Raw genomic sequence first — 24,000 nt, forward strand, 5'->3', positions numbered from 1 at the left:
ACAAGGATGCCCACATAAGTACATCCGTCAATCTGTGATGTCACAAATGACCCAGTGTAAAAAAAAAGACATAAAAACAAAGCCTTCAGAGTCATCCAAAAACTAAGTGGACGCCCAAATGCATAAGCCTTATGGCATTATTTAACATCAGTATACAACATTGTAACATTTACAACGTTTCTGCAAATCAAATTTAATTTATGCTTTTAGTGCTGTTTTAATGAAACTTAAAACAAATTTAATACCCATGTCTTTCTGCAGATCGTTAATATCTATAGTCAAAAGCATACAATTGTCTGTAGAGACACATTTTTAAGTGTTTGGTGTATTTTGAAAGTTAATTTTTTACATTTCTCGTTACATGTTCGGAAAGGAGTAGGAAGAAGCCAAGCTTATTCAACCCTACCAGTTTTCCCAATTCATAGCAATTTACTAGCACATCTGTTCGCTTCCTGTACTCAATATGTAACATATTTTATATCAAGGAAATGCAACAGATTCTTTAATACACAGTTAAATTAGTTATGATTGATTTACGACATGAATATCTCACTTTCAATAAAGTTTAGGATGATTATCAAAATTAATGTTCCTTTTACTTTTTCAACACAGTGTTGAATGACTGTTAAAAACCTCAAACGTTTACATCATCTGTGACCAAATAAGCACTAATGTAATCAAAATATATAATAAGTAACACTTTCAAACACGATGCACTGTAATTAGAAAGTCATTACCTTCATTATCCTACATAAGTAAACAAACAAAAATAAATCAGACTCTCAATCTTGGTTTGCAAAAAAAAAGCACTTCAAATAATATTGAACATCGTGCAGTTTTTCTACCGGGTGGAAAAATTGGGTTAGTGGTTTGTTTTGTTGTCGTTTTTGTTGCCAACATATCATATCCATATGTGTAATTAAATTATGGAATGGATTAACCAAAGAAATCAAACAAAGCACCAATATGATTCAGTTTAAGAGACTATTCAAACAAGTGTTCACAAAGCACACAGAACAATAACTATGAACATCTTGAACCCTTTTTATTTTTTTTGAGATGAAGATTATTTATGTATCTAATATTTGTTTATTTACCAAGGTATATTACTTATTCATTCACTGTTCTGTTACACAGAACAAGGAAATGGGATAAAATTGCTATGGTATTAAAAGAGGTAGGCTTGAATACGCTCAGCTTCTTCCTCCTCCTTTTCGGACATGCTGTAATGAAACAACTGGAAATATGTGATGCATTACATTGTATCGTATGCATCTTTGAAATAAACTGAACCTGAACTGAACGTTATCAAGTTCCTTTTCCTTTGTTGTTTACCGTATTTTTTTAACTATAAGTCGCTGTTTTTTTTCATAGTTTGGCCAGAGGTCCGACTTATACTCAGGAGCGACTTATGTGTGAAATTATTACTACCGTAAAATATCAAATAATGTTATTTAGCTCATGCATGTAAAAGACTAGACGTATAAGATTTCATGGGATTTAGCGATTAGGAGTGACAGATTGTTTGTTTGACCCGTATAGCAGGGGTCGGGAACCTTTTTGGCTGAGAGAGCCATACAAGCCAAATATTTTTAAAAGTATTTCCGTGAGAGCCATATATATATCTTTTTATTAACAGTGAATACAACTATATGCGTGCATTTTTAAGAAAGACTAACATTTTTAGAGTATAATAAGTCTCTTATTCTTTTTAGTAACATTGTTATTCTGAGGCTAACCAAAAATAAATAAAATACTTCTTTCAATTAATCCGACTTCTTGAACAGGTGCGGTAGAAACCGGATGGATGGATGAAAATGCATGAGAATGTTTTGCATTTTGAACGTTATTTTTGACACTGTGATTACCAGCGGAATTATTCATTGCTTATCGTGTTAAGCAATGTCAGCTAAGATTTATCTGAGAGCCAGGTGCAGTCATCAAAAGAGCCACATCTGGCTCTAGAGCCATAGGTTCCCTACCCCTGTCATATAGCATGTTCTATATGTTATAGTTATTTGAATGACTCTTACCATAATATGTTACGTTAACATACCAGGCGCGTTCTCAGTTGGTTATTTATGCGTCATAGAACATACACTTATTCAGCCTGTTCTTCACTATTTTATATTTATTTTAAATTGCCGTTCAAATGTCTATTCTTGGTGTTGGGTTTTATCAAATAAATTTCCCCCAAAAATGCGACTTATACTCCAGTGCGACTTATATATATTTTTCTCTTCTTTATTTCGCATTTCCGGCAGGTGCGACTTATACTCTGAAAAATACGGTAATTAATTGACTTACTGACAATTGACAATCCATTAAAGTTAAAGTACCAATGATTGTCACACACAACAAGTGTGGCGAAATTATTCTCTGCATTTGACCCATCAGCCTTGATCACACCCTGGGAGGTGAGGGGAGCAGTGGGCAGCAGCGGTGCCCGCACCTGGGAATAATTTTTGGTGATTTAACCCTTAATTCCAACCCTTGATGGTGAGTGCCAAGCAGGGAAGTACTGGGTCCCATTTTTAAAGTCTTTGGTATGACTCAGCCGGGGTTTGAACTCAGAACCTACCAGACAATCCAACCACTCGGCCACTGAGTAGGCACATTAACATAACACATTCATGCTTTTTTTTTAATGCCATTTAAGGCCATAATTTTCGCAAAATCCAATTAAAGACTTTTAATGCTTTTTAATGACCCCCGGAAACCGTGTATAAGTCAGAAGAAGAAAATCCTCATAGGTCCCCTTTGATGTTGTTCATGACTGAACTAACCACACGCCCATATGTCCACGGGCTTGCCATACGGGTCCTTTCTCAGCACCTCTGGCGACAGATACCCTGGCGTCCCCGCAAAGCCTGTCAAAAACAAACACGGGGATGAACGAAGTGTTCAGGCTCGATTTCAGGTGTTTGCGATGACATACCAAACCAGGCCTGTTGGTCCCCTTGGACCTCGATGGCCAGGCCAAAGTCTGCGAGCTTCACCGCCGCTCCCTTCATCTTGCTGGCCAATAGCAGGTTCTCCGGCTGGAGACAAAACAAACAAACAAACAAACACACACACACGTCAGAGTACGATAACTCCGATGGGTCACATTTACCCGAAATCAACTGTTTGGCACGACATGAGCTGAATCAGAGAACTAACAAGATTATGAAGGGCAGAAGTGATGAGTGTGTCCGCCATCTTGTTCAGCTGCAAGAACATGTCGACCTTTAACTTACTTCTGACTACTGTATTTTTACACACTTTGTTTCTTTTCTACCGCCACATTCACTGTCTATTATTTCCTCTCACACTTAAACACAGGAAATGACATAAGCTATTGTGCGTGTGAGACGTAGAGAAAGGAGTGCATTTTGGACATGTTGAATTGTGCAAGTGTAAAGTGTACAGTCACTTGATGAGCATGCTTGAAGACAAACCATGACCAGCAAGGATATTTCATCATTCAGGGCTCTCAAACTCGCAGCCAAATTGTGGCCCCCGAGACGCTATTTTGCAGCCTCCGTCTATGGTTGTACGGTATACCGATATCAGTACAGTCCTGCGATACTAATTAATAATTTTCGGTACTATACTGCCCTCTGAAAAGTACCAGTCGGTTCGCCCCCGTTGTCGTCATGTCGCGTCATTGCTGGTTTACGCGCACAGGACCATGTTCGGCAGCGCACAATCACAGAGTACTTACAATCAGACAATGTGTGTGGACAGAGGAGGAAGAATGGACGCATTTTGGCTTAAAAACTAACGATAAAGGTGAAGTTATAACACTGAAACGCCCACCGGTAGAGGTGCTAAGACAGTGGTCCCCAACCACCAGGCCGCAGAAAAATGTCTTATTATTATTATTATTTTTTAATCTATTTATTAAAAAAAAAATATATATTATTAAATCAACATAAAAAACACAAGATACACTTACAATTAGTGCACCAACCCAAAAAGCCTCCCTTTTTCATGACAAAAACCTCCCTTTTTCATGACCAAGAAAAAATAAAAAAATCTCCGCCCCCAACCCTCAACCACCGCCGGGCCGCAGTTACAAAAAGGTTGGGGACCACTGCTTTAAGACATGGCTAGCTAGGTCGCGGCTAAAGTCCAGCCCCAGTCGGCAGTGTTTTAGTCAACATTTTTTGGCATCGCAACATCTTATTTTGTTTTTAAAAAAATGTATATTATGTTTATAAACTCAGGAAATATGTCCCTGGACACATGAGGACTTTGAATATGACCAATGTCTGATCCTGTAACGACTTGATATCGGATTGATACCCAAATTTGTAATATCATCCAAAACTTACGTAAAATATCAAACAGAAGAATAAGATATTACATTTTAACAGAAGTGTATATAGAACATGTTAAAAGAGAAAGTAAGCATATATTAACAGTAAATGAACAAGTTGATTAATAATTCATTTTCTACCACTTGTCCTTAATAATGTTGACAAAATAATAGAATGATAAATGACACAATATGTTACTGCATATGTCAGCAGCTAAATCAGATCCATTCTGAAGATGCCTAAGTGATTTTTAAGCATTTTCAAAGAGCATGATTATAAAACATTATTACCTTAAAGTATGATTCACATTCGGAATTTTCCATCCTTCATTATATGGTAGTTGAAGTTGCACACAACTTCATTAATGATAAATAGCAGTTTTCAGTAATTTCACAGAAGATGCAGTATTTTCTATAACTTCATGTAAGAGGACAGCTGTAGTGCTGTATTCTGAGGATCATGTCAAATTCAATTTGAACTTTTTTTAATTTAATTATTATTTTTTTTAAATAAATGGTCCTCAGTAGTCATGTAGAAATTTGTGTGAATTATGCTAAATTATTTAAATTTGGTCCCCATGAACCATATTAACTCTTTTTTCCCCAGGGTCCCCCTGATCAGCACATTACTTCATCAATTCAGAGATTTAAAGACCTGTATGAGCTAACTGGGCAGTGGCCATTTTACCTAATTTTTTTATGCCTCTACAACCTGTAGAAAGGGTGGTCCCCACAAGTGATGATCAAAAACTTGGTCCGCATTCCTAATGATAACTTGTGTGTGTGTGTGTGTGTGTGTGTGTGTGTGTGCGCACACCCTTGAACTACAATCCTTTAGAATAATACGCCTGAAAAGTAAATCCAAATAGATATAAATAAAACAGAAAATACAATCTAAAAAGATTCTAAATTTGAAATATTAGAAAAAACATATATATATATATATATATATATATATATATGTTTTAGGGAATTTTTGATCAAATTATCCGTAGTAGCAATATTAATAATGTTGTGTTTATTCTGCGTAGTGCACTTAAAATAATTATGACCATATCTAGGAATTGATATGATGGGAATTTTCCGATTGTTTGCTTGGTGCTTTGATAAACTGAACGCATCATATACATGCTACTATATTGTGACGTTATGAGCCAGGGAATAAAATAACTACCCTACCCAGCATGCAACAGGAGTGACGAGCATGCGCGGTAGCCCGGTATAGGTTGTGTCGCCATGACGGCATCTTGTATGTTGTGATATGCACGCTTTGAAAGCAAACGTTAAGAACTCAGCCAACACTCCTCGTCTGCATTATTCATAAATAGACAGACAACACATATACTCCGCTGCTTCACAGGCCGCTGGATGTAGCCGGCAAAGTATTCCCATGCTAGCTAGCCGATCTAGCAAGCACGCGTCATTCAGTCAAAAACGGCCCGATCTATTCACATTCAGAATTGTCTGGCGGTCGTAAGTGATCCCGGAGTGACCACGCTGTAAGCCAGCCATGAAATTTGCAGAATTGTCCGGTATTTTTGCCGAATGTTCCATCTTTACCAAGAGCCCCTCGACGCCGGGCGACGCCATCTTGTTAAGAAAAGGCGTTAACAAAATAAAAGCATGTAAACAACATACGCAAATGTGCGATAAAATAATTGTCGGCGTTAATAGATTGATGAGTTAACTCATAATTAACGCACTAATTTGCCCACCCCTAATATATATATATATATATATATATATATATATATATATATGTAGGTGTGGGAAAAAATCACAAGACTACTTCATCTCTACAGATCTGTTTCATGAGGGGTTCCCTCAATCATCAGGAGATTTTAATGGAAGCATTCACATACAATGGTTTATATAGAGCACAGAGTGGGTGGGTACAAGCAGGTGTAGGGTGTGGTGATTGGCTCATGTGTTACCTAGGAGGTGTTTCCGTCTATGGCGGCATGTTGAAATGATTTCACTGCGCTTGTTGAGGGATGATAGATCTGGATGATATATAATAAACAGTTTCTCTTTTAAGCATAGGTTGCATCTTTTATTACCACTGTTGTAAGGTGTGCTGGATGCAAGAATTTGCCATGTTATTGAATATTCAACATTATTGTCTTTGAGGTTCCAAATGTGTTTGCTGAGTTCTGTAGAATTCTGCAAAGTCTGGTTTCTAAAGGAGGCGTTGTGATTATTCCATCTTGTTTTGAACGCTCCTTCGGTTAATCCTACGTACGTGTCGGATGTGTTAATGTCCTTGCGTATTACCTTTGCTTGGTAAACGACTGATGTCTGTAAGCACCTTCCGTTGAGAGGGCAATCAGGTTTCTTGCGACAGTTACATTCATTATTGGTTTCAGAGTCGTTTAGTCTGGGGGTAGGCAGTCCTTTTGCAATTGCTTTGTTGTGGTTTGAAATGATTTGTTGCATGTTATTCATACAGCTGTAGCTCAATTTAATGTTGTTCTTGTTGAATATTTTTCTTAGGGTGTTGCCTTTGTGGAAGTGTTTGTCGATCAGAGTGAGGAACTTGCGGCCGATGTTGGTTGAGACGTCTTTGCTGAATGGCGGATTGTACCAGATGATGTTGTTTCGTTTTCCGCTCTTTTTTGGTTGGTTTCCTGGGGTGGGTTCATAGGTGAGGGTGAAGTTGTATCCGCTTTCATCAAGTGCTTTCTGGTACGGGGGGGTTGCTTGGTCGAATTCAGCTTTGCTGGATGACAGCATCGATAGCCTTTTATTAATTCCGGTAGGTATTCTTTTCGTGGTGGTGGGTGGGTGGTTGCTGTCGTGGTGCACGTATTGGAGTGTTGTGTTGGGTTTTGTGAATGGTTGGTAGCTGTTATTTCTCAGGTTGAAAGTGACGTCGAGGAAGTTGACGGTTTGCTCTGTATAAACCATTGTATGTGAATGCTTCCATTAAAATCTCCTGATGATTGAGGGAACCCCTCATGAAACAGATCTGTAGAGATGAAGTAGTCTTGTGATTTTTTCCCACACCTACATATTGCGCTCTACCACGGTATCGAGCACTATTCTCCGGATAATCCAATCAAGACATATATATATATATATACATATATATATATTTAAATATAAAATGTATTTTAGCCGTGTTTGAAACTTTTTTTTCATTTTAAAATCACTTGTCATAATGCAACTCATTTGTAGCTTCTAAATACTGTGACCTTTGTTTTTTATAGCTTATTATTAGAGATGTCCGATAATATCGGTAGTCCGATATTATCGGACGATAAATGCTTTAAATGTAACATCGGAAATTATCGGTATCTATTTCAAAAAGTGAAATACATGACTTTTTAAAACGCCGCTGTGTACACAGGCGTAGGATGACTTACAGAGCACCAATAAACCTTTTTGGCACTGCCTTTGCGTGCCGGGCCAGTCGCATAAAATCTACGGCTTATCACACACACAAGTGAATGCCTCGCATACTTGCTCAAAAGCCATACAGGTCACACTGAGGGTGGGCGTATGAACAACTTTAAAGGCCTACTGAAACCCACTACTACCCACCACGCAGTCTGATCGTTTATGTATCAATGATGAAATATTAACATTGCAACACATGCCAACACGGCCTTTTTAGTTCACTAAATTGCAATTTTAAATTACCCGGGAGTTTCGTTTTGAAAACGTCGTGTAATAATGACGTGTACGCAAGACGTCACAGGTATTTAGGAAGTATGAGCGCTACGCACACACAAAGCTAAATGTTGTCTGCTTTAACGGCATTGTTACACAGTATTTTGGAGATCTGTGTTGCTGAATTGTTTGCAATTTGTTCAATTAATATTGGAGAAGTCAAAGTAGAAAGATGGAGTTGGGAAACTTTAGCCTTTAGCCACACAAACACACGGTGATTCCTTGTTTAAAATTCACGGAGTTGAAACTTTCCCATGGATCAGAGTGGAAATGGATCCCGACCACTTGTCAACCAGCAGGTTTCGGTGAGAAAATTGTGGTTAAAAAGTCGCCACTTACCGGAAATCAGCTGAGCTTGCGCCTCCCGTACAGCTGCCGTCGACTTCCTTGAGACACTGCGTGTCAACACTCAGCCGTGGACGTACACTTCCGACTATCAGGTACTGTTAAACTCACTAAAACACTAGCAACACAATAGAAAGATAAGGGATTTCCCAGAATTATCCTAGTAAATGTCTCTAAAAACATATGAATCCGTCTCAATTCAACGCGATTGCAATCGTGTTTTTTTTTTGTTTTTTTAATTGTTTTTTTTTCTAGTCCGTCGCTATCAATATCCTCAAACACAAATCTTTCATCCTCGCTCAAATTAATGGGGAAATTGTCGTTTTCTCGGTACGAATAGCACTTTTTGTTGGAGGCTCCCATTAAAATCAATGTGAATATGTGAGGAGCCCCCACACGTGTGACGTCATCGTCTGTGACTTCCAGTAGGGGCAGGGCTTTTCTCCAGTTGCGAACTTTATCGTGGATGTTCTCTACTAAATCCTTTCAGCAAAAATATGGCAATATCGCGAAACGATCAAGTATGACACATAGAATGGACCTGCTATCCCCGTTTAAATAAGAAAATATCAATTGAGTAGGCCTCTAACACTGTTACAAATATGCGCCACACTGTGAACCCACACCAAACAAGAATGACGAACATTTCGGGAGAACATATGCACTGTAAAACAACATAAACACAAAAGAACAAATACCCAGAAACCCTTGCAGCACTGACTCTTCCGGGACGCTACAATATACACCCCCCGCCGCCTTACAAAGATATATGTATATACGTCAAAATGTCAAATATCATTCCATCTCTTGTCCCAGCGTGCATTTTATTTTAGGGACTTTGACCACTGTTGCACGCCCATACAGGCTCTGGGTTCAGCCTGAACAGAATGCTCACTTTCATTGCACAGATATTTTCCATGAGTCTCTACATGCCACGACAAGTTCCAACTGGTCAACTAAAGAATCCCAAAGTCCTCCTGACAAGTTCTTTGCAGTCAGTCAGTCAGTCAGTCATCTCACACTTGGACCACATATCCGAGATTTTGCTCCTCCGTGGTTTCCATCAGAGGAAGCACAGAAGAATGGCAGCTCTGCAAAGGCGCATGGAGCTGCTGTGCGCAGACGGAGATAGATAAATAGGAGTTGGCATAATGAGTCCCTCCACTGGAGGAGCAGCAGCAGCCGGGTGACCTCACCCCTGCCAGGGTTACCATGGCAACTCAGCCTGACTGCCTTTTTTTCTCCCCCTTACATATTTTTGTCCTGTAAGCCACTCTGCGGATACCAGTAAGGCAAAAATGATGATCGTTTTATCTTCATCACAGTCTTACCAACATTGTGTAATTTATTGATACACATATAAAATAACCATCCATTGGTTATTAGTGAGAAAATTGTAATACACATTTAAACATGTCAGACTTTAGATACACACTACAACCAGGAGGGGGCAGTGTATTAAATTAAACACAAATATATTTATGTTTTTTTTTCTTTCTTTTTTTTATGAATCAGATGAGATTTTTAATGATATTTTGCATGTAGCAATGGAAATGTTGTGGTTAATTCCTCAGAGACGGGACTCATTACTGCTTTCTGTGGAACAATGTGGCATTGCAAGACAAGGTCGCTGAACATTAGCTAGTTTCAGCGACAGCAAATAATGACTTTGGTGTCCAATGAAGAGAAAACAAATTCTCACAAAAATTAAATCTGAGAACTTTTAAAACTTTAGAACACACTTTTGATATAATTACTACAGGAAAAGTATTTTTTTAAAGTAAACCATTTCAAAAGAAGAGGAAAAATCAGGTGGGTTTATGTTGGATTGTGGGAGCAGGTTTGATTTCCCAGCTGTGATTTTAGATGTTTGATTATTGAGATATGGGTGTTAAGATCACACATTGGAAAATTTTTAGTGCAAGTTCGAGGGGTCCAAAATACGCTCTTTCTAACCAGGGGTGCATTGAGTAGGGCCCGAGGGCCAAATTTGGGCCGCCAAGTTGTTTGGTTTGGCTCGCCAAATGGTGCAGGATTTCCCACACATTCATTTATTTGTGGCGGCCCGCCACGAAAGAATTACGGCCGCCACAAATAGATTTTTCGGCTTTCGATACGCTCGACCGCTCATAAAAGCAATGGGACTCTGTCTGTGAATGGAGCTTGTAGTTACAACTCCGGTGCAGTAGCCCGCCTTCTTACATACGTCACACACTGTCGCGCGTCTAGCGTCATATGCTCTCACCGAGAGCTAACGTTAGCATGGCTAACGTTAACTGAGGCATTTAGCTGCGTGCATCAGACAACAGGCGTTTCTCCTCCTCGTCTCTCATTCTGACAGATACGGGAAACAAGCCCGCCTTCTTACATACATCACATACTCTCGCGAGTCTAGCGTCATAGCTCTCGCCGTTCAGAGAGGTAGCAGCATGGCTAACGTTAGCTGAGGCAGGTCGAGCGAGCGGAGCTTGTGACAATACAAGAGAGAGATGGTGCGAAACTTATCACAAATGGAGGAAGAACAATAAATGCCCAACATAAAGAGCAGGGGGTCCATCATCTGGCGGTGGTTTGGCTTCACGTGGGAAGATATTCAGCGGACAACACCAATAAGCTGTTAAATTTATATACTATGATGATTAACCTGTGTGATGATTATATTATGCTGATAGTATATATTTGTACCATGAATTGATTAACCTGGACCCCAACTTAAACAAGTTGAAAAACTTATTTAGTGGTCAATTGTACAGAATATGTACTGTACTGTGCAATCTACTAATAAAAGTATCAATCAATCAATGCAAAGTATGCAGCAGAAGTGTTACTACAAAAAGGTAGCAACACTATTAATTTGTTCTTTCATTTAAAAAGTCACTTGTGAGAGAATGAAGTGTATTAATAAATACAGTTTTGGTCAATTGACTTAGTTGTGATTTCCCTCTCTGCATGAAAGTTTAAAAGTAGCATATATTAATGCAGTATGAAGAAGAATGTTTTAATGTGGACACATAGAATCATCATACTGCTGTGATTATATGCATCAAGTGTTCATTCAAGGCCAAGGCAAAATATCGTAATATATAACGTATATCGCAATATGGCATAAAAATATTGCGATATTAATAAAAGCCAATATAGCCCAGCCCTATGTGAATGCAATGAAAATAATAAAATCTGAGCCAACCAGCTGTTAAAATGTTGTCCAGGTTAATGTTTTAGCCATTAAAGGCCCTTCATTTCAAGATTTCAACTGTGATCGGGCTTTAAACAGGTGGCTGACCGGTTCAGATGGGTGTAACTGCTACTGGTCAAATAATGTGAAATAGCATTTAATTTTACATGTATGCAATGCCATTTAAATGTAATTATAGATAATAATAATAATAAATACTGTGTAGTGTTGTAAATAGTCAACGGGAAGGATTTTAGTAAGATATAAGCCATGAGCACTCAGAGCCAGAAAAAAATCTAGGCAGGACAAGTAAAAATATTGGGGCAAGTAGATTTGAGAAGTCGGGCAAGTAGAAAAAACAAAGGGTGCAAAGTCTGCAGGCAGTAGGAAACACATGGTTAAGTGAAGGGAGTAAAACTGATGGCAGTCTAAAGTTCAAGATTTTTGGGCTGGGCTTTAAGAGACATTTTAGCTTTTATATTTTATAAGATTATATATTTTTTGTAAGAACCACAATTAATAAATATATTTCAGTGAATAACTAATTGTTCAAATCTGTATATAAATATGTACATAAAGTGTTGTAATTATATTCCAACTCCGCGTTCTTCTTGGTCATCGCCGCCGCCGCCAATCAGTCGTTCAACAGTCCGGGGTCTCCGCTGTCGTATTTTACGCTTCATAATGCGCCACACATTGACTGACTGCAGGCGGGCCAGGAAAGTACCCGCACTCTTTTTTTAACACAGCCACACTGTTGTAACACGTGCTGAATGTGGCTTGGCATTGTCTTGCTGAAATAAGCAGAGGCGTCCATGAAAAAGACAGCGCTTAGATGGCAGCATATGTTGTTCCAAAAACTGTATGTACCTTTCAGCATTAATGGTGCCCTCACAGATGTGTAAGTTACCCATGCCTTGGGCACTAATGCACCCCCATTCCATCTCAGATGCTGGCTTTTGAACTTTGCGTCGATAACAGTCTGGATGGTTCGCTTCCCCTTTGGTCCGGATGACACGATGTCGAATATTTCCAAAAACAATTTGAAATTTGGACTCGTCAGACCACAAAACACTTTTCCACTTTGCATCAGTCCATCTTAGAAGATCTCGGGCCCAGAGAAGCCGGCGGCGTTTCTGATAAATGGCTTTCGCTTTGCATAGTAGAGCTTTAACTTGCACTTACAGATGTAGCGACCAACTGTATTTAGTGACATTGGTTTTCTGAAGTGCTCCTGAGCCCATGTGGTGATATCCTTTAGAGCTTGATGTCGGTTATTGATACAGTGCCGTCTGAGGGATCGAAGGTCACGGTCATTGAGTTTTGGTTTCCTGTCATGCCGCTTACGTGGAGTGACTTCTCCAGATTCTCTGAACCTTTTGATGATATTATAAACTGTAGATGTTGAAATCCTTAAATTTCTTATAATTGCACTTTGAGAAACGTTGTTCTTAAACTGTTTGACTATTTGCTCACGCAGTTGTGGACAAAGGTGTGTACCTCGCCCCATCCTTTCTTGTGAAAGACAGCATTTTTTGGGAAGCTGTTTTTATACCCAATCATGGCACCCACCTCTTCCCAATTAGCCTGCACACCTGTGGGATGTTCCAAATAAGTGTTTGATGAGCATTCCTCAACTTTATCAATATTTATTGCCACCTTTCCCAACTTCTTTGTCACATGTTGCTGGCGTCACATTCTAAAGTTAATGATTATTTGCAAAAAAAAAAAGAAAAAAAAGTTTATCAGTTTGAACATCAAATATGTTGTCTTTGTAGCATATTCAACTGAATATGGGTTGAAAATGATTTGAAAATCATTGTAGTCCGTTTGTATTCAAATCTAACACAATTTCCCAACTCATATGGAAACAGGATTAGTACTATTATTCTCTCAATGTTACAATTTCATTAAAGTATTAATGTAGTTATATTTTATTTTTACATATATTTATGTTATTTTACATACAGTATTCTCCAATGTGGATGCCTTAAAGGTGGCGTTTTTCATCAAATGTTTTGTTTTGTTATTGTCATTAGTGCTGTGTGTATTTTCTTCTCTTCTTCATTTTCCTGTAAAGCACTTATATAAATCAATTTCGATTTGATTTAAAGTTGTTGGACCCATAATCGCTTTGGATGATTAATTGGACGATTTAAACCAGTGGTGTCAAAGTCAAGGCCCGGGATGATATTTGATTAGTATTAGAACCGGCCCGCAGGTCACAGCCGCCTGCTGTTGTTTTGCACACACCAATACTCCATCAGTGTTGGCGCTTTTTCAGAATGGGGGCCCAGGGACCCCATCAACCCACAGTAAATTTTTAGGGTGCCATTTTTTGTAATCGTTTTAAAAACAACTGATAAATGTATGCATTATCCTGTTATATCTCACATTCTTCATTGTGTTTTGGAAAGAGGTTGTCATAATCGTTACTTAGTAATAATAAAAAAAAAGAATACAAAAAACAATTTTTTATGCATATGTAAATGTATTCAGTAGTAAACATTCATTCACTTTCTTCTTTTCTTTACGCATCCAAAACTTTACTGCTGCCAGTATTTTTTTTTCTATATTCTTATTGTAATATTTTCTTAATGTGTTTGTTCTATTTTTGGCCAAAGTAAGACAAAGACAACTATCTGAAGTTGTCTTTATTTTTTATTCTTAATGCCGTGATTTTAATAGTCCGGCCCGCGTGTGCACAGATGTTCCTTCATGCGGCCCCCGAGCTAAAATGAGTTTGAAACTCCTGCATTAAACATTGCTCATTAGGATGCTTATTGATCCTTTTTTTTTTGGTTGCTGTAGAGCAGCAGTGTCCAAACAATTAAAAATTACAGTGTGCCGGGGCTTTTTTGAGTTTTTTTTTTTTCAAAATAAACAATATTTAGATTTGTTTTTGTCTTAAAATTTTTCAAAAATTAGTCAAATATATATATATATATATATATATATATATATATATATATTTATCATTATTCAAAACTCAAATCTCTAGATCTGTGTTTTTCAACATTTTTTTGAGCCAAGGCACATTTTTTTAATAAAAAAATATGGATGCACACCACCAGCAGAAAAAGTTAAAAAACAGAACTCCACCAGGTTGTCGTGCCCTATTTTGAGTCTGTTGTTTTCCTGTGTGTAGTGCTTTAGTTCCTGTGTTGCGCAGTTATTTTGGTGACCCTTCCTTCCTGTTTTGTTGTTTGTTTTCCTGGATTAGTTTCATGCCTTCCTTTGAGTGCTATTGCCTGACCTGCTTAGTGTTAGCAATCAAGACTAAGTTGTGCATCCGCTATCGCAGTCTTTGCTGTCGTCCAGCATTTTGTTTTTGTTTACCTTGTCGCAAGTTCAGTTTTGCTTTCGTTTTGCATGGCCATCGCTAAGCTTCAGAGCCTTTTCCTTTTGTTCATTTTTGGTTTAAGCATTGCATACCATTTTACCTGCACTCCATCTCCCGCCAACCTCGACGCATTCTGACTTCTACAATGCAATAAACTGCTGCCATCTACTGACAACACGTATTACATGGTTAACATGCCGAGCTCTACAAAGCACGGACACTCGAAAACGGCACATTATTTGCAGATTATAATTATTGATTTGCAAATAAATATTTTTGGGACTAATTAGGTGAAGTTGCAAAATTTTGCATGGCACACCAGATAATATTTTACGGCAAACTAGTGTGCCGCAGCACAGTGATTGAAAAACACTGCTCAGATCAACGTCAGGTCTATCAGTCGATACACAGTTAACATTTTTTTTAATGTTTTATGTCCTTTTTGTCAAAGAAAACCTGTTTTTGTAAATGGTAAAAATACAAAATGTGAAATATTTTCTCCAAATAAATTTAGCAAGGGTTTGATGTTGATAATTGGAGCCTTAAATTAGGTCAGTAATGCGTCACACCATTATTTTGATTCAATAATATTTTTTGAGCAGTTAAAAAAAAAACAAAAAAAAAAACTCAGGAGATCCACAAGTGTTGAAAATAAGTCTTACATTTTGTTGTTTCCTTCCAACACTTAATTCTCTATATGAACTTCAGATCGGTCTGGCGATTATACGTTTTTAAAATATTTTTCTTTTATTTTTTTGTTTTACGCCATTTTGGTAAAAAACAAAACAAAAAAAAACTTTATTTTTTGTGGTAAACACAAAATATGCAAGAGATATACAACCCTTCCCATCCAACCTGATGGAGCTTGAAAAGTACTGCTAAAACAAATGGGCGAAACTGGGTGTGCCGAGTTTGTATTCAAAAAGACTTGAGGCTGTAATTGCTGCCAAAGGTGCATCAACAAAGTATTGAGCAAAAGCTGTGAATACTTTATGGTGCAGAATTATCTTTTTCAACAGGAAAAAATTAATCACGTATGTTCACATAATTAGTTTTGATATCTGTTTGCCGAGAGAGAGTAGGTCAGGTGACCTGGTGAGCCATCTTTGAACTGGAAGCACACTCGATCAAGTGTTTTTTTGATGTTTTAATACATTTGCATTACCTGGTAGGGGTGTAACGGTACGTGTATTTGTATTGAACCGTTTCGGTACGGAGGTTTCGGTTCGGTTCGGAGGTGTACCGAAGGAGTACACATGCTACCAGCGACCGGGCTAGGACAACATGTAAAAGCCAGAGCTGGAAGACCCTCCTGCCTCGTTAAGATCTCCCGTTTGGGAACACTTTGGCTGCGCGCTACAACAATGGAGGACGGAGGTTTGCCGACATTGTTCAGCAGCTGCTTCTGACAACACGTCAAACATGTGTTGCACCTTTCCTGCTTCCAGCTCCCAGACCGTAGTCGAGGAGTGCAGGCGAGACACTCTTCCAGGGCTGATGTATTCTCGGGGGCAGCCCCCTTCACTCTACCCGGCGGTGGGTCTCCACAGCTCCGGACTCCAGGGTAAATAAAAAGTCCGGCGATTAGTTGCAAAATCGTGGCTTTATTGAGGTCTTGACAACAACCAATCCAACAAAACACTTGCCACTCCCCGCAGTCACGCTACCGCTCCCTCACCTCGCTCGCCCACACACTCACCTCACATGCTGTCACATATTAAAGGGCCACACACGCACATACACTATTCTCAAAACACATGGTAACCCATTTGAAGCGTCACCACCGCATTCAAGCAGACTCCTCGGCGAGTCAGGCAGGGCTAAAGCAATTACAAATGTTTTTATAGCAGCAGATTTAAGTCCATATTGCATTAAAGGGCTACTGAAATGAAATGTTCTTATTTAAAGGGGGATAGCAGGTCCATTCTATGTGTCATACTTGATCATTTCGCGATATTGTAATATTTTTGCTGAAAGGATTTAGTAGAGAATATCGACGACAAAGTTCGCAACTTTTGGTAACTAATAAAAAAGCCTTGCCTTTACCGGAAGTAGCAGACGATGTGCGCGTGACGTCACGGGCTGTAGGGCTTCTCACATCCTCACATTGTTTATAATCATGGCCTCCAGCAGCAAGAGATATTCGGACCGAGAAAGCGCCAATTTCCCTATTAATTTGAGCAAGGATAACAGATTTGTGGATGAGGAAAGTTAGAGTGAGGCACTAAAAAAATAAATAAATAAATAAAAAAGCAGCGGCAGTGGCAGCATTTTAGATGTAATTAGACACATTAACTAGGATAATTCTGGAAAATCCCTTATCTGCTTATTGTTTTAATAGTGTTTTAGTGAGATTCTAAAGTCATAACTGAAAGTCGGATGGCTGCGGTGAACGCCAGTGTCTCAGAGAGAAGCCAATGGAGGAGCCAAGATCACAGATGCCTTTTTGACAGCTACAGGAGGAGGTCCCATAATCCACTGAAGTCTCCGGTAAGAGCTGACTTAATATCACAATTTTCCCATCCAAAAACTTGCTGGTTGACGTAGAGAAACATGTTCGCTTGATTGCTCTGTGTTACAGCTTCACAACAAAGAAACACCGGCTGTGTCTCGGTGCTAAAGGCAGCTGCAATCCACCACTTTCCACCAACAGCGTTCTTATTTAGTCTCCTTTATTAATTGAAAAAATTGCGAAAGATTCAGCAACACAGAAGTCCAAACTACTGTGTAATTATGCGATGAAAACAGACGACTTTTAGCAGTGTGTGGTGCTGGGCTAATATGTCCGCTACAACCCGAGACGTCACATGCACGGGTCATCATCCAGCGTCATCATTTCGCGACGTTTTCAACAAGAAACTCCGCGGGAAATTTAAAATTGTAATTTAGTAAACTAAACCGGCCGTATTGGCATGTGTTGCAATGTTAAGATTTCATCATTGATATATAAACTATCAGACTGCGTGTTCGGTAGTAGTGGGTTTCAGTAGGCCTTTAAAAACTAGATTTTGACCCACTTCTATGGTGGAAGAACAATGAGCCCATATATCCTCTTACTGCCAAGTTAGCCAGGCAGGGGGAGATAAGTTTATCTGAGGTTGAGTTGACTTGAAACTGTTAATGTTGCACTTTTTATGAGTAGAAGAAAAGTTTTGTCATTTTATTTAATCTTAGCAACAACTTGAGGCAGTTTAATGTTGATTAACGTGGACCCCGACTTTAAAAAGTTGAAAAACTTTACGGGTTGTTACCATTTAGTGGTCAATTGTACGGAATATGTACTGTACTGTGCAATGTACTAATAAAAGTCTCAGTCAATCAAAAAAAGCACTTTATATGTAGAAAGGTTTTGTTAAGAAACCATTCTGAGCCATATCTTATTTAGTTTTTATTTTATATATGTTGACCACAAATACCCTGGCAATGGACCCTGTGTGTATATGTATGTTATCCCATTGTTTACAAATTTGGTAAATAAATAACCAAAAAATGTATATTTTGTTGTTTCCTTACTGTACTGAAAATGAACCGAACCTTGACCTCTCAACCGAGGTACGCCCTGAACCAAAATTTTTGTGTACCGTAACACCCCTATTACCTGGTCATTATGGGGTATTATTTACGGGGAATTTTGAGGACAAAAGTGAATTTATTCCATTTTTGGAATAGGGCTGTAACGTAGCAAAATGTGGAAAAAGCGAAGCGTTGTGAACACTACCCGGGTGCACCGTATTGCCACGTAAAGAAGAAGGCCGATGAGGTCAGAGTGCTGCTGGGGGTGAATAATCTTTCCGCGGGCAAAATCGTCACTGGATATCATCTTAACCATGACCGGCTAAAAATAGCATCGGTCCTGCTGTCGTCACGCTCAGAAGCAGCAGAAGGGGAGGGAGGAGGAAGGCGGGGTGTAGACAAAACAGGGGAGTGATGGAATTAAGAGAAATGGAGGGGAGGAGAGCGGCGGTGTAGGGGGGGGCGGAATCAAAGCAGGTGAAGAGAGGCAGGAATGACGCACGTCCCGTAAGTCGCGGCTGACGTCAGCACAGCTGTGTGCAGACCTACTCCTCCTTTGGTCTCCGTTCACAACCGAAAAGGCTACGGCGTTGGCCCAGTTGTTACGCAATGTCTCACCTTAAGGTCCCTGTGCACGATGTCATGCTGGTGGATGTGGCTGACGCTCTCCAGGATCTGATTGATGCAGTGGCTGTGAGAGACACAAGAGGACACAATCAGCTCACAAACACGCGCACACACACACACACACACACACACACACACACACACACACACACACACACACACACACACACACACACACACACACACACACACACACACACACACAAAAAACTATCTGGTTCACTTAGTGGCAATTTTGGCAGGCTTCAACAACAAAGAAAGGAAAAACAAGTCCAAGTCTATTTTTTTTCCTCTCGCAGATCGCCATTCCGGGGAGCACACGTCTGCAGAGCAGGTCCCTATTGACAGGATGCAAGCCCAAAGGGAAGGGACGTTTGTGCCTTTAACACGGCCTCCTTACATAAGCGGAGTCCTTAGCTTGCGCATCTGCATTTTTCTTTCTGGTCTGGTGCTTAGTTAAGATCAGTGTGATTCACGCCGTGCTTGACATTTGTGAGAAAGGTTATAGGGGCAATGTCGTTTTAGATCGGGGGCCACATGGAGAAAAATCTACTCGCAAGTGGGCCGGACTGGTAAATCATAGCACGATCATTAAAAAAAAAAAAAAGACAATTTCAGATTGTTTTATTTGTTTAAAAATACAAGCACAATCTGAAAATTATTTACAAATCATAATGTTGATGGGGTTTGTTTTACACTTACATGTTGCGGTTAATAGTATTCAATCTTCATTTGTCATTATTTATACTTTCTGAATAAATTATGTGATAATGATACACTCATTGGTGTTCATTTTCAATGTATCAAGATAAAAGAATATATAATTAAAATCAAATTACAGGATGTTATTAATATAGTTTGCTCATTTTCCTCGACTGGTCATCAAAACATCATGTTTTTTTTTTTACATATGTAGCATCATCTACAAAGATATATACAAAGGTATATTGTAGCGTCCTGGAAGAGTTAGTGCTGGGTATTTGTTCTGTTGTGTTACAGTGCGGATGTTCTCCCGGAATGGGTTTGTCATTCTTGTTTGGTGTGGGTTCACAGCGTGGCGCATATTTGTAACAGTATTATAGTTGTTTATATGCCCACCCTCAGTGTGACCTGTATGGCTGTTAACCAAGTATGCTATGCATTCACTTGTGTGTGTGTAAAAGCCGCATATGTTTTGTGACTCGACCGGCACAGTGTTTGTATGGAGTAAAAAGCGGACGTGACGACAGGTTGTAGAGGACGCTAAAGGTAGTGCCTTTATGGCACGGCCCCAAAATTGTTGTCCGGGTGGAAATCGGGAGAAAGGTCACACCGGGAGATATTCGGGGAAGGCACTGAAATTCGAGAGTGTCCTGGGAAAATTGGGAGAGTTGGTAAGTATGCCTGTAACATTTGTTGTATTTAGTGCTTTATTGCTGCATTTTATGTATTTTATGTGGACCACCATTCCTAGGTAACTTGCCCTATTCCAGGGGTGTCAAACTCCTTCTCATTGAGGGCCACATTGCAGTTATGCAGTGAGTACACTGTATAAGAAATAAAATATATAATAGTGTTTTCCAGATACCAATATTTTGGTACCGGGACCAAAATAATTTCAATACTTTGATACTTCTCTAAACAAAAAGGGACCACAAAAAATTGCATTATTGGCTTTAATTTAACAAAAAAATCTTACGGTACATTTAACATATGATTCTTATTGCAAGATTGTCTTTAAATAAAATAGGGAACCTAAAAAACAATGTGTCTTTTATTAGTAAGTAAGCAAACAAAGGCTCCTAATTTAGTCTGCTGACATATGCAGTAACATATTGTGTTATTTTCCATTCTATTATTTTGTCGACATTATTAAGGAAAAGTGGTAGGAAATTAACTATTCATGTACTTGTTTAATTACTGTCAATTTCTCTTTTAACATGTTCTATCTACACTTCTGTTAAAATGTAATAATCACTTATTCTTCTGTTGTTTGATACTTGGGCGATACCACACATTTGGGTATTGATCTGATACCAAATAGTTACATTGGTCATATTTAAAGTCCTCATGTGTCCAGGGACATATTTCCTGAGTTTTTAAACATGATATACATTTATAAAAAAACGAAAGCAGATGTTGTCATGCCAAAAATACACGTAATCATAGTAGTATTGACTAGATACGCTCCTGTACTTGGTATCATTACAGTGGAAGTTTATTTACCTTTTTGATGCCAGTGAGCTACGGTGTGTAGTGAAGAATGTTTAGCTATTCCCCGTCCTGCAGGGATGATACTTGTAAGAAACTTACTATTTGTCGCCATGGAGGCGAAGATTAGTGATTTAGAAGTAGTTAAAACACTGTAAACCCTGGATGGACTTCAACTGCTAGCTAGCTAGTCATGTCTTAAAGCACCTTTTCCTGTGGCCGTTTCAGTGTTATAACTTCACCTTTGTTAGTTTACAAGCCAAAATGCACCAGTTCTCCCTTTTCCTATTATATATTTTTTTTTATCTAACAAAATGCTGCGGGCCAACAAAACTATTAATATAATATTTTTCACATGGTCAGACAGTTCTCAAGTTTAAGAGACACGCAATTGTGAGCAGTATATATAATTTTTCTGTCACAACTGAAAAAACTAATACATTTGGTAAGAAAAATTAAGCGCTTTATTAATGCACATTATTTCCAAGGCTCTCATATAGAATGATGTGGCAGGCCAAAGCTGGCCCCCGGGCCTCGGGTTTGACACCGGTACCCTTTTCAAACAATGATGCGTGATTACAGGCTGTTTTGGAGCAACACATTTTATTCAGTGGAACGTCTGTAAAAGTGGCGTCAGCTTTATTCTGTGCGGTCTGAACAGGTCGAACGCCGGATGTGGAAATGCTGATCACTGCAACGGTCGCCAACAAGCCCCCAAACTAAGGTTTCAGCGCTTCATTACTAATTCATAAAATGGCATTTAGAGAACCGCATGCTCACACATAAAGTGAATACTTGCTGCCTGGAAACCAGAGGCTGCATGTACACTTAGGTTCTGATGTACAAATATTCTAAATAAGTGTGTGTAAAATAAAAACTGCAAATTTCAACAATTAGTGGGCGTGTTGCAGGCAATCTATCAATACTGCGTGGGTAATAGTTGAAAGTGGTGCAAACTGGTCTTTTAAAGTGACTTTTTTGCATGTACTACCGGATGTCACCACAGAGAAACTCATTTACTGCATGGCATCATGCTCTGACTTGCAGGCGTTTTGCTATGTTGTGGAACATGCAGCACACAACTGTATTCCATGACATCTTTTACGGGCTATTGGAAGCTCTTCCAGTACAGAAATGACTTTTAGCACGCAAAAGGGGCGCTCTGTGCCTAAAACACCCGTGATGGTGCGCTGAAATGATTTAGACACAGGAAAATGCATGTGGAAAGCCTACATTAAAAATACACCAGCAGGCGCTAAAACGATCACTTGAATTTGTTTTGGGGTGTGCTGGTTCCAAATCAGCCCCTTGAAGGGAAACTGCACTTTAAAAAAAAAATGTTTGTCTAATATTCACAATCCTTACATAAGACAAGAAGAAATATGTTTTTTTCTTAATCCATTTTGACTTGTAAATAAAGGCTAGTAAAAGTCAGCTAACAGTGGAGCCAATAAAGCTCTCTAAATTACATAAAAAAGCCTCTATCCAGGTTTTATGTACACACTGTATATATATATATAAATAATGTAAAATCAATCAATCAATAAATCAATGTTTATTTATATAGCCCTAAATCACAACTGTCTCAAAGGGCTGCACAAGCCACAGCGACATCCTTGGTTCAGATCCCACATGAGGGCAAGGGAAAACTCACAACCCGGTGGAATGTTAATGTGAATGACTATGAGAAACCTTGGAGAGGACCGCAGATGTGGGTCACTCACCCCCTATAGGGAACCGGATGCAATGGACCTCGAGTGGGTCTAGCATAATAACCGGCACATAAATAACAACATGTCGTTTTTATGTTTTTTGCTCGTTATAAGCACACAGAGGCGTATTAATTTCATAGATGCATCACAGTGTTCGCTTTTTTATTTCAACAACAACAAACTCACTACTCACGGCAGGCAGACGTCATGAGAGACAACAAAGACTAGACTGGGACAAATGATGATCCAGAACCTTAATATTTTTTAGCCTGGCTATACCAAGGATAAGCTACAAGTTGTAGAAGCTGTGTGCCAAACAGATCCGGCTTTAGTGAAACACTAGGCATCATGTAGCAGTATTGCTAAATGCGAAACAAAAAAATACAATCTGTGAACATGATAAAACAAGCACTAACTGTAAAATGTCTGCTCTCACTGGGATGCCGACTGGTGGGATGTTTCTATCTTCCCGTTTGGATGAAAAACTAATCATAAGCCACCGAAAGTAGATTTAAAAATACTTGCCTTAACAAGCATATTTTAGCGTCATTCTCACCCTCTCCGGGTCTAAGGAGAATGTCAAAGTTGACTGACAACTCGGTTTATGACCACAACCTTCTACTATACATGTGAGCGGCATGATTTATAATCTAGAATTCACCTTCACCAACTCAGTACCGGCTCAATATGTCAATATAGCTGCCTAAGGTAGCTTGCTCTCTGTGATCATGCACCACGGGGAGTAGTTCCTCGGCATTAGCACATAAAATAACAATATAGCTAATACACCGTTAGTATTCAGGTCAGGTGATGAAAACTGAATTTTTTTATGTTTTTTTGGTAATTTTTGGATGCAATAACATACTCCCAATAGCTGCATTAGTCACCTTATGTAATTTACCACTTACAAACTCCGTTTTCATATGAGTTGGGAAATTGTGTTAGATGTAAATATAATCGGAATACCATGATTTGCAAATCATTTTCAACCCATATTCAGTTGAATATGCTACAAAGACGACATGTTTGATGTTCAAACTGATAAACATTTTTTTTGCAAATAATCATTAACTTAAGAATTTGATGCCAGCAACATGTGACAAAGAAGTTGGGAAAGGTG

The 24,000-nt window shown here is 38.9% G+C and overlaps 1 protein-coding gene across 13 annotated transcripts in view; it reads right to left on the reverse strand.

Annotated features, from left to right (window-relative positions):
* camk2g2 (calcium/calmodulin-dependent protein kinase (CaM kinase) II gamma 2) overlaps nucleotides 1-24,000 on the reverse strand; it is a 145,409-nt gene that overhangs the window by 49,027 nt on the left and 72,382 nt on the right. For all 13 annotated transcript variants that reach the window (XM_061911235.1, XM_061911234.1, XM_061911236.1 and 10 more), the window contains exons 6-8: nucleotides 18,970-19,042; nucleotides 2,939-3,041; nucleotides 2,787-2,870 (exon numbers count right to left, since the gene is read on the reverse strand). In XM_061911235.1, coding sequence (XP_061767219.1) covers nucleotides 2,787-2,870; nucleotides 2,939-3,041; nucleotides 18,970-19,042 — 260 coding nt within the window. The remainder of the gene's footprint in view (nucleotides 1-2,786; nucleotides 2,871-2,938; nucleotides 3,042-18,969; nucleotides 19,043-24,000) is intronic.

Source organism: Nerophis ophidion, linkage group LG09 (genome assembly GCF_033978795.1).
Source record: "Nerophis ophidion isolate RoL-2023_Sa linkage group LG09, RoL_Noph_v1.0, whole genome shotgun sequence".
NCBI classification, from domain to species: Eukaryota; Metazoa; Chordata; class Actinopteri; order Syngnathiformes; family Syngnathidae; genus Nerophis; species Nerophis ophidion.